This window comes from Cryptotermes secundus, unplaced genomic scaffold, assembly GCF_002891405.2.
Source record: "Cryptotermes secundus unplaced genomic scaffold, Csec_1.0 scaffold682, whole genome shotgun sequence".
Classification (NCBI taxonomy): domain Eukaryota; kingdom Metazoa; phylum Arthropoda; class Insecta; order Blattodea; family Kalotermitidae; genus Cryptotermes; species Cryptotermes secundus.
In genome coordinates, this window is record NW_019730110.1 from 867293 (window position 1) to 886449 (window position 19157).

The 19157-nt window shown below is 42.2% G+C and overlaps 1 protein-coding gene across 6 annotated transcripts in view; it reads right to left on the reverse strand.

Annotated features, from left to right (window-relative positions):
• Positions 1–19157, reverse strand: part of LOC111866213 (neuropeptide Y receptor type 1) — a 439022-nt gene that overhangs the window by 46685 nt on the left and 373180 nt on the right. For all 6 annotated transcript variants that reach the window (XM_023854955.2, XM_023854956.2, XM_023854954.2 and 3 more), the window contains one exon: positions 12575–12696. In XM_023854955.2, the coding sequence (XP_023710723.1) occupies positions 12575–12696 (122 nt within the window). The remainder of the gene's footprint in view (positions 1–12574; positions 12697–19157) is intronic.

Below are 19157 nucleotides of genomic sequence, written 5' to 3' on the forward strand. Positions count from 1 at the left end.
CCCCCCTGTACCACGGCATTACAGCGGCGGCAGCAGCGGGAGGGATACCTCCATGCCCCCCTACGCCGCTAGGGCATTACACCTAGTAACGAGTTTTGTTCCGTTATTTGTTTCGAGATCGTTACCCAGCAACAATCTATACGTTACGACATTTCTAAGATCAAGATGCCAAGATCCTCGTAAACGCTGGTAACCAATCACACGATATGTCATAATTATAAGGGTACAGGTACTTTCCTGACAGTTGAACCTTATATTAATATCTTTAAGATAACCATTATAACGTTTCAATGTATTACACTTCGTAATTAGGCCTATACACTTGTACCAAGCCAGATCAACTCTGATAGATGAGCCAATCTTTCACAAAAATATAAGAACAATCTGAAATTTATTATACCATAACTGAGGTTTCAAGAAGGTCCCGGGTGCAATGTGTGAGTGTTCTTGTAACAAATGTGAAAGTTGATAAACTTTGTCTAAAGCATTTTCGTGGGCACATGCCCCCCCCCCCCGTACGGTGTTTCTGGTTCCCATTGTGCGCTTAAAATAAAATGTAGTTCAACTTTGCTACCTGCAGATGGCACACTCTCCAAGCTATTTCAGACAGAGTATCGACTTGGTAGCACCGTCACATATCCCTTGATATATTTCTGGCTAAGAAACGAGTAATTCTTTCTGCAGAATAAAATATGGTGATGATAAAAGCTATTAAACTTCAACTTTTTCATTCTTTTCTTGTCCTCTTCGTTCATTTTCTCTCCTGTTTCACGATCTGGTTCATGTCCTTCCTTTCGCAATTTCCGGTGTATTCTTCTGGCAGAGATAACCATTAAAAGTTGCCGTTGCGGGAAGCGAGTAGAGCGTTCGTGCATTCCTGTGTTCAGACCCAGGACGTGGCGCAATGTAATATCCTGGATAGCAGAATTGCGGACCCAAGTTTTGGAAGGAATATACGATATAAGCTGATCACAGTGGCCCCACGGTCGAAGGCAAGAAATGTCTTCGCCCGCTCGAACGCTGGGATAGTGGGTTCGATTCCCAATCAGGGCATGGATGTTTCCGTTTATTCTGTGTTTGTATTCTTCTGTGTAAATAGCGGCCTAGCGTCGGGCTGATCCCTCGTCCAAGGAGTCCTACCGACTGTCTAAGATTAAGAAACCGAAGTGAAACGAAGCGTTTCACGGATGCCTTATGTTCTAAGTTTGAGTAAAAGGAATAGATGGATGGATGGATGGATCGATAGACAGACAGACACACAGACAGACAGACAGATACGATATAACTATATAGACCTGAGCCCTTCTCGAAAAGCTGACGCTGGTTAGTTACCAAATAAATTACATGCAATCTCTGAAATATGAATATTTATTCATGCGGTCGCAAGAGCACGCCACTGGTCTACAACCTGAGCCATATGAATATAGTTCACAACCTATCGTCCTATTTCTTCAAGATCTACTAGATATCATCGTCCCATTCTTTCTAACGGTCTCTTTTTCCTGGCGTCTTTCTGCAAGAACTATGTACGCATTTCTATACCATGCGTGCTGCATTCCCCGCCAATCTCATCCTCCTGAATCTGATGACTCTAAAAATATTTGGCGAGGAGTATAAGTTGTAAACTCCCCCTCGTGTAATTTTCTCCAGACTCTTGTCACTTAATTCCTCTTAGATGCAAGTATTATCCACAGTACTGTACATAACAAAGTCTTTTAATATCATACTTACATAAGGAATAATATTATAGCATGTAGACCCGTTGTTAAATAAAGACTCTGTAAACAACGGACGTTGCAAGATAAGGGGCGCAAAAGATTCGTAACACGCAACAATAAAATAACTAGGAAGCGGTCTTCTCTACGCAGTCCGTGCGACGGCTACGTGACGCAACAATAGATCTATTGGGAGAGGTGTTTTCTGTGAGATCCGTGCCGAAGTGTTATAAGCAGGAAAAGTCTAAAATGTAGTTAGTTGTGAGGCAGTCGCCGACCAGAAAGGACGTGAACACGGAACCTAAGGAAGCTACGGTGTTTGAAGCCGTTACCAGGCGACAACAGATGAAGATACAGCAGACTGAGAATGCCTCGTACATGTTTTAGTGAGTTGTAGAATGTGTGAATTAGCGATAGCGTTAGTAGTTACGCTCTGTAAGTGTTCAATAAATTACCAATCCAAACGTCGCCAATAGTTATTCATACAAGTGAAAATACATACAATATTTCAATACATTTATCTGTTATTTATTAAATTATGCTATCAGTAACACGGACTATATAAGGTCAGATGATTGGATGATTAAACAAACAATAAAATAAAAATATGGGAGGAAGCGATCGTGACATAATTTAACGTACCACCCCGACATTTGACTGGAGAGACTGAAGAAAACAACAAAAACCTCAGACAGGATATTCGGTGTTCTTGCCAAGCTTCGAACTGAGCACCTCCAAAACACGAGTCAGAAGCATTACCGACTGAGCAACCTAGCTCGGTGAAGATTCAAAGTATGGGCTTTGTGTCAGTGAAAGGAGGAGGATTGCTTGGTTAGAGTAACACTTTGCGGGCCCAAAATGCACGTCAAATTGAAATTTGTAGCTGCATTAATACTGAAAGGAATGTGAAGGAATGAAGTTGGAACCCCTGGATGTATGGTTCAGTTATATTTAACTAAGACTTATTGAGATTAAAAACCCATAAGGTATAGGTATGGATTTTAATCTATTTGTTTGTGACACTGTTTAAAATGCTAAAGTGATTCTCGACGGGGTTTTGGATTGGAGATTCGTTTTATTGACTACTTACAGGTCGTGAATACAAATAACTACAACATTCTCGCTAATTTCCACGCTTTACAAATCACTACAACACGGGCTAAATCTTTTCAGTTTGCTTTCACTAGTCGTTTCCTGGTAACGGATCTTAACAATAGAGAATCGTCAACTGCACCGATCAAATCCTCCCTTCACAGACTGTCTTACAACTGAGTCTCAACTACTAAACTTGTCTCGGTTACATCTCGGAACGGACAGCGTATAAAACGCCGTTTATTTTTGTAATCTAATTTTTTTCGTAAAAACGCGTTTGTCTGCGAAGGCGTTACCCCGTAACGGCTCTGATATATTTGCTTATCTCGCGGTCCTTGTCTAGTAATGAATTTTATTTCGTTATTTGTTTCGAGATCGTTACCCAGTAACGGTCTAAAAGCTACGATGTTTCTAAGATCTAGACGCCAGAATCCTCGTAAACGCTGGTAACCAATCGCATGACAGTGTCATAATTATAAAAGAATAAAATACTAATTTTTCTCTAATATCTCTGATCGAGACATAGGTCTATTTAATATATTTATGTATGTATGTTATGTTGATTGAAAGAAACATTCCTCAAAGTGTAATGCCAGAGAACTGTTTCTAGAAATGTCTTCAAATACTCGTATATCTTTTGAGAGACGAAACAGATCAGTGCCTCTTGTGACATTCCTTAATGGCGGCTGCCAAGAATCACTCCATTGCACTGCAGGCCTTAAATTTCCACTCACAGTTTCTTAGTATACATTCAGACCAGCTTCACACGAAGAGATGAGGTGGAACTGGGTCGATACTCGTAAAATTTGAAGTGTTTGGAATAAACCCGAGAAATAAACTGTGAAGAATTAACGGTCGTTTATAAAAGTTACAAGCTGAAATTTGTTGATGAGATATCAGAGAGATTTCAACGGTCGAAATTGTAAATCTGAGGTCTAGAGGACTTCGAGATGTGTGCACAGACGTTCACTTATATTAACAGTCGACAACCTGACGGATTTCCATCTTTTCGTAATTGCTGATTTTCTCCTTACATTTTATGAATTACATTTACAATTTTCCAACTTAGCACCAGCGAATATGTCCGTTAAAAGTTAACAGAAGGAACATACTGCCTCAGTGTACAGGGCCGAAGAATAAGCTGAGAAAGCTGGAGGTGATATGTTCTTCCGAAACGTCGGTTGACTTTCAACAGACTACACGGTGTTATATCCCAGAAGATAGTACCCTTCATAATCACCGCTGTCAGAGCTTCAAATCCTACACAGTGTTTTAAAAATCCCCTTTTTCAACAGCCATGCATTATCCCGACAGAAACTTTCTAAAGTCTCCTTTTAAGTCAATCATAGTGTTCAAAATGCCCCCCCCCCTTTAATCTTCATGCATCTGTTGCTGCTGGTAACTTAATGACCCTAGGGTCGACTCAGCCTCTAACAGGAATGAATATCAGGAATCTTCCTGGGGGGTAAAGGGCGGCCGGCGCGAAAGGCTGACATCCTCACCGCCATCTGCGAATTTACAATCTACTCACTACAGTAAGGAGCAATAAGTAAATTGGTTAAAAGTAGGAGAATCAACCAGCGTCGATGCTCTTAAACACAATTGATGCCAGAATTTATTGCTTATGGCCACTGTCTCTTCAGTCTCCGTACAACTTTGGGAGGGTTTCTTATTTCTTCAAATAATCTACTGTCATGTCCTTGTAGTCGTTGTTTGTAGAGTAGAGCTAATCTTCGTATCTCGTCTGTTACGTATGGGACTTGCAGGTCGTTGTGGAGCGTCCGATTGGAGACGTACCAGGGTGCGTTGGTGATTGTTCGTAGAACTCTGGACTGCAGCCTTTGGATGATTTGTGTATTTGATGGCTTTGCACAGCCCCACAGTTGAACTCCATATGTCCATATAGGTTTAATTATGCATTTGCACAGTATCAGTTTGTTCTTTAAGGATAATTTTGATTTACGGTTCATGAGCCATGACATTTCACAGAGTTTCATGTTCATTTGTTGACGTTTGGTTTTAATATGTTTTTGCCATGTTAATTTTTGGTCCAAGTGAAGTCCCAAGTATTTTACCTCGGACTGCATAAGAATTGGTGTGTTCTAGATGGAGACTTGTGGGCATGTTGTTTTCCTGGTGGTGAATGTTATCTGAACAGATTTTGCCTGATTAATTGTGATTTTCCATGTGGTGGCCCATTGTTCAAAGAGATCTAAGTGGTTTTGTAAGTATTGTGATGCTAGTTGAGGATCTCTGCTTGTTGATAGTATGGCCGTGTCGTCGGCAAAAGTTGCTATGATTGTTTTTTCTGTGGTGGGCAGGTCTGAGGTGTAAATTAGATAGAGTAATGGTCCCAGCACACTTCCCTTCTGTGAACCGACTGTCTAGAAAATGTGGGAGACTCGACGTCTCATACGCCTATGGGCCTCCGCGGTCTGTTACAGGAATAGCTTTACCTTTTGCCTTATCTTTCACTGGTGCGTGAATACTTTTGTGGATTTCTGTCGATGAAGCGAACGGGTTATGGATGAGATGAGGGGACTAGGGTTCAATTTCAAGCAGGAACAAAAGTTTTGTCTCTTTCAGCATCCTGTCTAACGGGGAACAGTGCCCCTAACAGAATGAAACAGCAGAGTAGGTGTGAAGCCAAGCACTGACCTCCACCTATCTACCCTCAGTTCTCGTCATGATGTGGTCTTTCATTACGGGCAGGGACAAATTTACCTTTGTATGTACCTTTAAATTAAAGCGTCTCTTCACCGTTATCCATAAATAACAAAACAACACGGAAATTCAGCACGTGCATGCTGAACAAAATGCGCGGAAAAAATAAAAACTAAGCCTTAAATTAGAGAAAAAATAAAAATCCCTACTCACATTTTTTACCCAGCTAAGTGGGCCATAAAGTTTCCTGCATTCGTCTGGACAACGCAAGCCAAAGCGGACGGCTGTAGGCCTATTAACACGGTGACTGCCCAGTGCCGAAGCAGAGAGACAGAGGAGCGTTAAAACTAACTCCAGAGCGCACAGCTCCCCCCCACCCAGCCCGAAAGTCTGACAGTCCCTCAGCTTGTCAATAAATTCCCCGCCATGTATTGAACCAGAAGGTTCATGACTGCTTTCACGAGACTATGCCACTGAGCCTTAAGGTAAAAACATCTGGAACACAAGAAAAGTACCATATTCTGGGATGTAACGTCGTGGTCTGGTAGAGTTCCACCGTCGTTTCGGAAGAACCTATGGTCTTCAACTTCAAGGTTGAAGATTGATCCGATCAAGTCGACGAAAGTATATCAAATTACACGGTGTTAGATTGCAGGAAGTTACACTCTTCACTCGTATATGAAACCTCTCTGAGAACATAAACACCACCCTGAGACTACTCTGTGATCAAATGCTGTTTAAATAAATATTTTAATGTTATCCTGCTATCCACGACGAGGTCTACCGAGTGATATTTTCCTTTCATGATTTTCGACTAGTATTTTTGATGTACTTCTCACTTGTCTCAAGTGTGATACATGTCATGTCTTGTCATGTTCCTTGATTGGAAGCCGGATAATATTAAGTAGAAGGTACAAATTATGATGCTTTTTATAGATTCATGCCGGTTCCTACACAATACAAATAGTCTATTAATTACGTAATATTAATTTAAACATTAAATTTAACAAATTCAACATTAACTCATGTCACTGTTAATGAAATATTTATTAAAATATAGTAACGTGTAGACCCATTGCTGGGTATGCTGATCACAAAAGCGGCAATCAAGAAGGTTCTGTTATCATCCACTAATTTTTCGACCCAAAGGAAATATATCAAAGCACAGAGAGAGCAACTTATACGCAATTTCGGAAACTGATGTTATTTGAATGACAGTAAGATTTGATTTGCTATTTGTAACTCATTTCTCCGCAATGAAAATGACATAATTTTGAGGACACTAAGAAAGAAGAAGAAAAAAAAACAACTGAAAATTGTTGTTTCGGATCAAAATTCGGTACCTACAAAAAACGTAACGTGATTGAAGATTGTTGTACAGGTCTGGAATAAATATATCATAAATAAATTTTAAGTTATGACTTTGTTTTCCTTTATGTTAACAAAACTTCTTTGATCAATGCAATTATTTCAATTTATTTTCCGTATTAATAAGTAAGTACAGGATTTAAGCTTCAAAATGAAGTCTACGGAGCCGGGGTGGCGCAGTCGGTATAGCGACTGGCTACAGGCTGTAAGATCGAGGGGTCAGAGTTCGAGTCCCGTTAGGTTCAAGAATTTTCTCTTCTCCACGTCGTCCAAACAGGCTCTGGGGTCCACCCAACCTCCTATACAATGGGTACCGGAGGTAAAGCGGCAGAAGCGTGAAACTGACCACTCACCTCCAGATAGTGCCGTGGTCAAGAAAACGTGGGTCTATACATCCACTCCCCCATACGCCTTCATGCCGTAGTGCTTAATTAGATAAGCACTGGGGAAACTTTACCATTACCTTTACCCTCGACTCGGAAGGTGAATCTGTATCCAAGGAAATGCTTGCTGATCACCGGTATCCATGGAAATGTGTTCCGTACCGAGTTGGTTTCCACGCATCCATCTCTATGGTAACGTGTCTGTCAACTCGTTCCCTAGCTATGGGTCTGCATGTCACAGTCGCGAACTGCTCCGTACTGCGCTGTCCAGTAGCCAGCTCTGCTGCTTACAGCCCCGAGGACACAATATATGTTTCCTGAGTCACGCATTTCACGTCGAGCAGTACGATAAACATTTCGACGAAAATGAGTTGGGGCAGTGCACGAAAGCGGACAGATATATTACATCGCATGAAATTAATAACCTAATATTTCCAGTTTTAGAATTATATTAAAAACATTTCTAGAATCGGTAAATATTTACAGAGGCACTTCATAGTAACTAATTGATATAAATTGAAATACTGAGCAGAGCAGAGTACGTAAGTCGCGTGAGATAATCCCTTCCTCTATCAACGCCTCTGTGGTCTAATGGTCAAAGTTCCCGGCTACAGATCCAGAGGTCCTGGGTTCGATTCCCAGCGCTAACAGATATTCTGAGAAGTAGTGGGTCTGGAACGGTGTCCACTCAGCCTCGTGAGGATAATTGAGGAGCTACTTCAAGGAAATAGCGGCTCCGGTCTAGAGAACCGAAATTATCGGCTGTGGGGGTCTGCTGCGCTCACCACGCGACACCCTCTATCCGCTAAAGTTGGTACTAACTTCGCCTACAAGCGGCGGTCGCTCGATCGGTATAGTTCACTTCCGGACTACAGGACACGGAGTTTATTATCAACGTATATTTATTTGCATTGTGGTTAATGGCGATCTGACAGGCTACAAAGCTTACAAGATCAGATCTGTATCACGTGCTAGGGTCAAGAGGCAGGAGCTCGAATGTAAAAGAGCAATAACCCTCAGTATTCTAGGCGTGCGCAGTAAACACATGGAGACAGTGGTACTAACAGGGCCATGCACTGACACAGTAAATACAAAGTACCAGATTCAAATGAAATTATAAAAAACTGTGAAAAAAAATGTACATAATGTGACTCTTGATAATGATTGGTTACGGGACGGACGGCCGAGGGGTCAGAGTTCGAGTCCCGGTAACGTGGACATTTTTCTCTTCTCCACTTCGTCCAGACCGGCTCTGGGGCCCAAACGGCCTCTACTCAGTGGGTAACTGGGGCTCTTTCTCCGGGGGTAAAGCGGCCGGGAAGTGAAACCTGCCTCCCCCCTCCAACTAGAACCGAGATGAAGAATGCGTGGATCTACACATCCATACCCAAATACGACCGGAGGAAAGTACATCATTTGAGTAGCCCTCATATCCTTGTCATCAGCTCATGGAAGTCGAGAGAGACACGTGTGGCCGCGTGGTCTGAGGTGCACGTATTCTACTAATCAAACTCTGGATCAGGGGTTCGCATCCTGCTCGGTGGTATGTTGTGAAAGCAGAGATCTTATAACGGGCTAATGCCTCTTGCAGGGAACCCTACAAAACGTCTATGAGTAATTTTCGAAACCGAAAGAAATATGTGCCCTAGATCCCACTGGTCTATAAAGTCTACACAGAAAGGAGGATAATAATAATAATGATAATTATAGTACTACTAACAATGATAAAAAAACAAACTCCGTGGCTTTAGTCTGTAAGCGAACTACACCGACCGAGCGACCGCCGCTTCTAGGCGAAGTTGGTGCCAACTTTTGCGGGTAGAGGGTGTCGCGTGGTCAGCGCAACGGATCCCCACGGCCGTTAATTTCGATTTTATAGACCGGAGCCGCTATTTCCTTGAAACAGCTCTTCAACTCTCCTCACGAGGCTGAGTGGACCCCGTTCCAGACCCACTACTTCTCAGAAAATCTGGTAGCACAGGGAATCGAACCCGGGACCTCTGGATCTGTAGTCAAGAGCTCTGACCACTAGACCACAGAGGCGGGCGATATAATAATAATAATAATAATAATAATTGGAATGAGGACGAGGAAAATGAAAGAAAGTTTGCTAGGTGGACAAACATTCAGCTATTCCCTGGCTCAGATGTCCCGCCAGAAACTTTAATGCAATATAAATCATGTCGTCAGACTCGGAACGCAATCTGTAGAAAAGTTGGGGGGTAATTAAAGAATTCAGATCAGTACCTCAAGAAATGCGCCTAGCGTCGTTAGAACTTTCCGGGAAATTATATACATCCAGAAGTCTTTATCGCGGCGTTCCAAACAGTGTGTGATTAATACGTACACATATAACGAGGGGGAGCTGAAACATAAAAGCATTACTCCAACGTTCATACACCAAAACAACTGAAAATCTAACATTAAACCGTGTTATGTCTGTGGTATGCCGTATGCTTATTTACGAAAATGTAAGCAAATACAAGCTAAATCTAACCATGTAACAGGCCGAGGAGGCCCGTAGGGTTGTGAGACGTCAAGGCTCCCACATTTTCTAGACAATCGACTCACAGATGGCGGTGAGGTTGTCAAGCCTTACGCGCCGGCCGCCCTTTACCCACCAGGAAGATTCCTGGTACTCATTTCTGCTAGAGGCTAAGCCGGTCACAGGGCCACGGCGCGGCTGGAAGGATTAGGTAAAATAAAAAAATACAATGATATTGCGGAATCGAACCCATGACCTTCAGCTTGTAGCATAGGCCTCAACTAATTTGGCTTCCGCATAAATGCTGGTAAAAAGCTATTCAAATATGAGCCGAAGGCAAAATTATTCCGCCCGGAAGTACTTTCCAGGCACGCAGACTGCGGTTCTTCAAAACTGGAGCCCCTCCCTCCAAAAATTATAAATCTCGAGAGAAACTCTTTGCCAGGCGTTCTTTCCTTTTTGCCTCGACTCAACATCAGTGGTACTGGTAAACACAAGAATGCTTTCCCAAAGTAGTAAGTCTACCTTCCTCTTCGGTAGCTCCTTGATAATGGACATTAGGATTCACTTCTTGACTTCTTCTTGACTGTTCTTTCCTGTTGGTTACTTTGCCACGCTGTCTCGTAGCTAGAATATACAGAGTGTCCCACGAAGAAAGTGCCAAACTTCGGGAGGATGTTCCTTATGTTATAGTACAGGACATACTTGTATTCGTACTGGTAAGATAGTTGATAAGTCGGTCACGGTAGCCGACCAATCTAAGGCATGAACTGTTTTCGCTTGCTCTGAAGCAGGAATCGTTGGTTTGAATTCCGCTCAGGCTGGGGCCACACGAGTTCACAGAATGCGTCCTTTGTAACGAACGTCGTGACGTCCGTTGTAGAAATAAACAAGAGGGGCGAATGCTACCCTTTGTTCTGGCTCCATTGCAGACAAAAACTACGCACCGCATTCTGCAACTGTGTGGTGTTCTCAGTAACGTCCGTCATAAAGTACGTTCGTTACAACGGACGTATTTTGTGCGCTCGTGTGGCCCCAGCCTCAGGGTATGGATTTTTAGTATGTGCATGCGTTTATACTGTGTTTGTGTTGTCCTGTGTTTATGTAGAGGCCTTACGACCAGCTGATCACTCGTCCAAGGAGTCCTACCGTCTTCAAAAATGATCATGAAACTGAAAATCAGAGGTCAGGGCCCACGTGGGCTGTAGATGCAGTAAAAAAAAAGATAGTTGACAAATGACAAATTGGAAATCATTTAGAATTGTCGTGGACTAAACGGGGTACCAACCTGATAAATGTGTTACAATACCAGGTATCCAAACCCAGATTCGAAGTGGACACCTCCAAAAAACAATTCTTATCACTACAATTACTACAGCGTGAACTGAGAGAGCGCCCGTACAAACGCATTATCCTAATTTACGAGCTCAGTCATGCGGTAACGGATGACGCAATTTTAAAACGAAACCAGCGGTGACAGTCATAACGTAGCTTAGGTATAGACAAAATATGCGCACTTCGCCATGTTTATGAAATGGAGACAGAGAGTATACATGTTGCCTGAACAAAGGAAACGTCAGTCATGTGCCGAGGAAGCAATACACCTCCTAACCCACACATTACATGCCAGATCAATGTCATAATATTTCAACGAAAGTGAGTTTGGGGTGTACATGTGGCATAGGTGCACATTACTTCATATAGAATTAATAACATGCTATTACGAGCTTTAAAATCATATTACAAACATTTCTAAAATCAGTAAATATTTAACGAGTTGACTTCAAGCATAGTGTAATTGATGTAGAGTAAAGGTCTGAATGCTTTTGGATTATACAGCCCAATAACACGTAAAAACGACATGATAGAGTTGTATAGCTTGTCTGTGAAGGTCTGTTTATTCCTATAGCGCTTTATAGCCACAAATTTCCTACCCGGTATTCATAATTTCGCTTCAATATTTCTGGAAATTTCATAAAATCACTTGGGGCTTGGTGGAAGAATCAATGATCAACATACTTAGTACATCATAAAAATGATTTTTTCTATTATTCTTCCACCTTGAAGGATTAGGGCCTATGTTGTTCTCTCATTCAGAATTGTGATTGTGGATATTATATACGGTCGGTAAGGTTCCTTGGACGGGGGATCAGCCATGTATAAAACCCGCTACCTACACAGGTCAACATAAATATAGAAGAAACGCGGACAGACACCAATGCCTAGAGTGGGATTCGAACCCACGATCCAAGCTTTTAAGAAGGCATGGCCACTGTGACCAGTATAACAATTTTTTCTCTTCGGCACTACAGCCCCACTTTGGGCCTTGGCCCACCTACATGAAACTCTCCGTTTCGCTTCGGTTTACTAGATCTTAGACATTCGGTAGGACCCCTTGGGCGGGTGATCAGCTCGTCGCAAGGCCTCTACCTGTAAATAAACACATAAAAACGCACGCACACACAAACACTAAATATCCATGCCCTGAGTGGGATCTGAACCCACAATCCCGACTTCTGAGCGAGAGAATACATTGCATGCCTTACACCGCTTGGCTACCGTGACCGGCTGTATAACACGTTTCTTTAATTTGAAATTGTTCTCTTTGTCTTACGTCTGGTCTGCATGGGGTTTGGGGTAACGATGCAAAAGGAAGAAATGAATCTTTGATCCAGACTGGGGACAACATCTAAAGCAGGACACCAGAAAACGCTGGTCAACATTCTTCTGGAGGTCAAAATATTTGTCTGCCTGCAAGATTTTCAAAAGAATTTATGATCCTTGGGATTAACTGTACTTTCCTGAAACTGATTTCGAAAACAAAGACAGAGGAACTCGTAAGTGACCACACCCTCGTCAGAACTTACGTTGGTCCGGGTCCTCAATATAGGTGACGCGGAGGGCTGCTGCCATTGGTGCGGCCAGGGCTCCTGCTACGCACCAGATACCAGCAATGGCAAGCCTCGCTCTCAGCTTCGACGGGCGGGCACTGGAAACAACACCACACACTGAGCGTCTTGAAACTGAAACAGACATGTATGTAGGACTGCTAACTACTACATGCACTCCTGCTGCTTTACTGTATCTAAAACTGTTTATTGTACAACACAGTCCATCAACAATGCAATAAATTGTTCCTTCCTTCTTACACTTTCGACACAACATGTTTCGGCCCTAAATGGCCATTTTCAGGTGTCTTACTATGCTAAAATTGCTACACCGCACTAATATTGTCCATTCGCTGCATATGCGACTGCATGTTTCATGGTTCAAAATGTCATAATCGTAGTCAATTGGTATGCGCTAAAATATCAAACGCTGCATGTAGTTCACTTAATTTAAATCAATAAAATCTATTAAAATTTTCTATTAAAATTTAAAATTTTCTATTAAATCAGAACCAGTCTCTACTTCATTTTCATGAGAATTACGGAAAGTTTTGTAGAACCCATAAGAAAAATAAATAATTGAACGTCGAAATTAAAAAATATTCAAGCCATCATGAAATATCTCGCCTTTTATTGAACTCGAAAGTTCATTACCATGTTCACAAGAGCTCTCCGTTCTACCTTATGCTGAACTGACTGAGAGCAGCCCACTTCCTCACGCTTTATTTTATTGAGAATAATATTATTCTCTCATCCAGACCTAAGTTCCCAACACTTTCGCTTATTTCCCGTTTTCCCACTGCATGTGTGTATTAGTTTTCGGCTATCAATGTGCTTTATATGTCGACGGATAAGGGACGGGGTATTCAAACTAATTATTCGGCTACAATATTCATAAATGAACCTACATATGCAGTTTGCACGTCCGTTGTTCCATAAACCAGTTGAATTATAATAGCAGACAGTCCCATTTACAGAACTTTAAATCATTAAATCACTATTTAAGAACTGTCACGACTCAGACTATTAGTAGCAGGCGACTGGGTTCGATACCAGGTCAGGTCATGAAGGATTTACGTTGAACAAAGTGGCATTTGAGCGGATTTTCTCAGAGTACTTTGGTTTACCCTACCAATTTTCTTCCCACAAACTGCTCCACAATCATTAATCGTCCTATTATCTGACACTATAACATTTGAACAGGGAAATACCGTTATATATTCAGCTTAAATTTAAATATATTTAAAAACTGAGATAAATATTTGTAATATACAGTCTCCAAGAGGAGAATGAATTTAGCAACGAGACTGATGAGACATATAAAGCACAATGAGAGATGAAAGTGAATACAAACATATAGTGGGAAAACGGGAAATTAGCAAAGTGCTGTTGACATAGGCGTCAACGAGAGAATAATATTATTCTCGATGTTAATAAAATAAAGTGTGAGGAAGTGCGCTGGTCTCAGTCAGTTCAGCATAAGACAGAGCGGAGAGCTCTTGTGAAAATGGTAATGAACTTTCGGGTTCAATAAAAGACGAGACATTTCATGATGGCTTGAATATTTCTTAGTTTCGACGCTCAAGTATATATTTTTTTCTTATCGACTGAACAAAACTTTCTGTAATTCTCATGAAAGTGAGGGAGAGACTAGGTTCAACAACGCTCCAGTCGAACACTGGAATTTCATTTGCCGCTAAAGGAAAATTCGTACATATAGATAAAGCCCGTTTTCAGAAGAGAAATAAATTATATGTTTATTATAAAAGGGAGTTCTGCTTCACCCATTAATTTCCACAGCTCCTTCCGCACATCATGAAAGAAAGGTATCGCGGAGAAACTCGGTGTTATATCTCTTTGGAAGGCAATGCCTATTAAATTTAGTTGGAATTATTCAAAAGTTTGAAATATCTAGCCCACTTCCTCTTTCTTCTTCTCTTAACTTCCTTTGTAACTCAAATAAGTAACACTTTAAAACTTTAAAGACCAAATTTCTTCTAAATAATACATAAAAATCGAGCCTCTACCTCACAGGAAGCATTACGTCTCCACTACAAAGCCCAACCGGTTAATGCAGTTCAAGGAAACAATCGCTGTTTATCGTGAGAAACACACGGAACACACAAATAATATAGAAATTCAGTTCGTACCTCACAGGAAACACATTACGTCTCCACTACAAAGCCCAACCGGTTAATGCAGTTCAAGGAAACAATCGCTGTTTATCGTGAGAAACACACGGAACACACAAATAATATAGAAATTCAGTCTGTACCTCACAGGAAACACATCACGTGTCCGCTACAAATCCCCACCGGTTAATGCTGTTTAGGGAAACGGTCGCTGTTTATTGTGAGAACTATACGGAACACACAAATAATACAGAGATTCAGTCCGTAACTCTCAGGAAACACATTACGTCTCCGCTACGTAGCCCAACCGGTTAATGCTGTTTATTTAATTTACGACTGTGTCGGTCTCTAGCGCCCGTGTGCAGAATGATTAGTGATGAATTGGAAAGTGTTCGGTATGAAGCAGTTCTGGCCTTATTTGAAACTGAGGAAAACCACGAAATATTTATCATCATCATCATAATCATCAGGATAACTGGTGTCCAGAGATTCGAAATTCGGGCTAAACTTCACGGGGAAAACCAGGGGCCCAATTTCTGAAAATTTTAATTACTGAGGCATGAATATGGGGGCCCCTGCTCAGGGTAAATGGAGCGAAGATCTCAACGTCTGTTCCGGAAGACGGACTGGTACATCGGAGAACACGTCCGGCTGTTCAGAGGGCCAGACTTTCTTGTAATGCTAGTGGGGTGGGACTAAGTCCCTTGTACTGCGGCCACTTCTGGCCTATTGTACCAGCCCCAGATGATAGGTGAGGGTGATTGTGGATCAACTGGTGGAGTGAAGATTGGCAGGGGAGACCGAAGTACTAGGAGAAAACCCGCCTCAACGCCACTTTGTCCACCACAAATCCCACTTGACCAGACCCCGGGATCGAACCCGGGCCGCCGCGGTGGGAAGCCAGCGACCAACCGCTTGAGTTATGGCGCGGCCAGGGCCAGACCCTTACTGGGGTACCCAACACACGGCAGGTTACAACTTTACACAAATCGACAAGCTAACGTGCGAAGAAAGTTCAAACCAGTGAAAATTTAGATGAGAGATGGAAGGCCCTGTAATGTCCATTAGACCGTAGAAAAGGAATTAGGGAGTGGTATCCAAAGTGGGGTCCTGTTGAGGCGGGTTACAATACTGCTACCTTCAACGTGGCCCTGCGAGTCGTAGAAGACGACGAAAAGGGAACCCAGCGTCAAAGGGTGTAACTGGGTCACTGGGGGGACATAAATATAAGGATCTAGTCCTCCAGGTTGAGGGCTGGGCGCGAGGCTGACGACATTGTTGCGAAATCCAAAGAAGTTAAACCGGATGACAAATGCTGGCAGAGTCTTCCAAAGAAAACTATGGCTCAAAAGGGGCTCTTTTGCCAATGATGATGATCGGTCTCCAGAATGTATAGCGTCGAATGGCAGGATGAAGTGGAAAGGATATAAAAGGAAACGGCTTTCGCCTAAACGGGATCCTTTCCCGGAATTTTTCTGGAATGGCTGAGAAAGAGAAAGGAAAACCTCAGTCATGTTTAGTCAGCGCTGCAAGAGAAGTTCAAAATGGAGGCCCTCCCGAATACAAGTGTAAGAACCATACCGCTAGGATAACCTTCTCGGAATGACCTATTTGTATGCACAAATACACAACAGGTTTGTTTTCAGATGAATTGTAAGAACCATATCAGCAACATCGTATTCGAATAAAGTTAATTTTAAAGTTTCGACTTCAAAATGTCAGCCCAGTTACAAGAAGAATTGTGTTTCAATTTCTAGTAACCGACAATGATAGGTATTCTGCCAGTCTTTTTAAGCATTTTGAAACTATGCCGAGATTTCAGATTTTCATAGGCGGATAGTATTTATTCTACTACATATGCTGAGTAAGTGAGCTGGGACAACTCAGTTGGGATAGCGACAGGCTGGAAGAACGTGGTTTGACTCCTAGGAGAGGCAAAAAGGTTTTATGTACTCTACAACGTCCAGACAGGCTTTGGGGCCCAACCAGTCTCTTATACAACGACGACCTGGGCCTCTTTCCCTGGAGGTACAGTGGCAGGGGCGTAAAACTGAACACTCACATATGTATATCTAGTGCCGATGTAGAGAACGGTGGAGCTATACCTCCACACAGCTATACACCGCTGGCTAAAAAGTATCCGACTTTTTTTTCCGCTCTAAGTAATGGCCAAAGGGGTGGGGAAACTGAGCGTAGCGGTAGAAGGGACTTTCATGCGCATGCGTGATTTTTTGCTGACTCGCAACACCGCCGGATGCGTCTGTGGCTGCCAGATAGCGAAGTGGTGTAACAAGTGTTCGTCACATTCTCGTTTCGCTCAAGATGACAGAACGCTTGGAGCAGCGATACTGCATCAAGTTTTGCAGAAACTTCGGGATACCCAAGCGGAAAAAATCCGCAAAATTCAGCAAGCTTTCGACGATGACGCAATGGGGGTCACTCAAATGAAAGAGAGGATGAAGTTTGTGGAGTCACAAGGGGCCCACTTTGAAGGGGATTAGGTATTGTAACCACCCAGATATAGAACTTTGTTTTCCCGGCTCAAAGTAGTATCAGTAGATAGAGTAGTATGTATGAATGGTGTAATTATACACAGGGACAAATTTATTTTTACCACGTGCTGAATAAAACAAAACAGGATGTTTATAAAAAAAATATGCAAAATTTAAGCTTCTATAGAACTTATTTACATAGGTGTGGCACTGTTCGTGTGATACTGCAATGTGAATTTACTGGGGTTTTGGACTTTGTCCATTGTAAGATTTTCTTTAGAATACCGGCCGTTGGACAAAAAAACAAAAAACAAAAAAAAAAAAACAGCAAACCCAGATGATATAATTTACCGTCACAATCCTTCGGAATCAACTACAACAGTGGTTTGGCAGACCGCGTATAACTGGATTCACACCGTGTATAACTAAATGCTTCTCTTTGGGAAAAGCAGATATTTTCATTTTTATTTTCACGCGTATAATCAAAAGCGCGATGGAGCAGACTTTGCAATACTGGAAGAAAGTAGACTTTTCTGAGGCTTCATTTAAACGCTGTCTCACTTGGAGAAACAAAACAAGTTTTCTAATACTTTATTTTTTCTCTTTTCCATTTTGAATCCTCCATCTCATAAAACGTCCCAGAATAATGAAGCGAAAGCGGGGATTCGCTCGCTTATACGCTCTACAGAGGCGTATTTAGTACTGTCTTTTGCTTTGGTGAGTATTTTAATTAAGAGATTCTTGGCTTTAAAACTGACTTCAAACCGTCGAAAATCTAAATGTAAAATGGAGAGGTTTACATATAATTTTAAATGTATGGAAAATATAGAGATATTACCGCTTAATGAGCGCACTTTGTCGCATATAGAATATTGAAGTCTAATTTCAGAGTACATATTGGTATTTCTTTGAAGTACGGAGTACGTGATGAATATTGCTAGCTTTGAGAACGAAAACTGTTAAGCTGAACATGAACGAACAGATCTGTACATTGCACGTAGCTCGGAAGAATATTCCTTGTGATATTTGAAGTCACTATGCCGTTCACCATAGAAATACAGTTTTATAAGAGTTGGCATCATACAGGCATGTAGTTTCCGGATGTTTCGAGACACGTACTGTCTCCAACTTCAGGATAGAAGAGTAAGTTGGGAGTGGAACAGGGGAGTGCCGATTTCGACCCCTGAGGAATGTTGACAATTGATAAAGAATATCTAGTTAGTTAGTTAGTTATTGGAGAGGGTGGGTTTCCCCATGCATTTAGACCTGTATTGGTCCATTGTGCTTCCCTCTATGATTTCTACCAGTCTCTATATCCTACCGGTACTGGTGCTTACCATCAGTTCCGTCCAGCCAGCGAGACCGGCTCTACTAGCTGAGAGGTACTATAATGCTTCCCCCATCTACCAGAGGTATTAGAGACTGCTGTTGGGCGGGAAATGTCCGTAATTTGGCTCAGTGATCTCCTTTGGAGATATGAGGTTCTTTTACGTGCCGTAAAGCTACGACACGGGACCCACGGCTTAAAGTCCCTCCCGGAGGACTTGTTCCCTAAATTTTTCAGCCCTTAAAAATTCGACGACCTCCGCCGGGTATTTGAACCCGCTTACTACGAGTCATGAGGTGGGAACGTTACCTCTAGACTACGGAGGCCGCTTTAAAGAATATCTATCTATGGCTCTAAGGTCCTTTGTAGGTCCTTGGCCACTTTTTCAGTTTCTTGATCTTTAACACAGTCGGTAGAACTCCTTGGACGAAGGATAAGTCCGTCGTAACGCCACTACCTACACACAGAACAGCACGAACACAGAACAAACGCATACAGACACGCATACCTCAAGTGCGATTCGAACCAATGATCCCAGTGTTTGAACTGGTGAAGACAGTTCATGCCCTAGACCGCGCGGCCGCTGTGATCGGCTGGATAAAGAATATGAG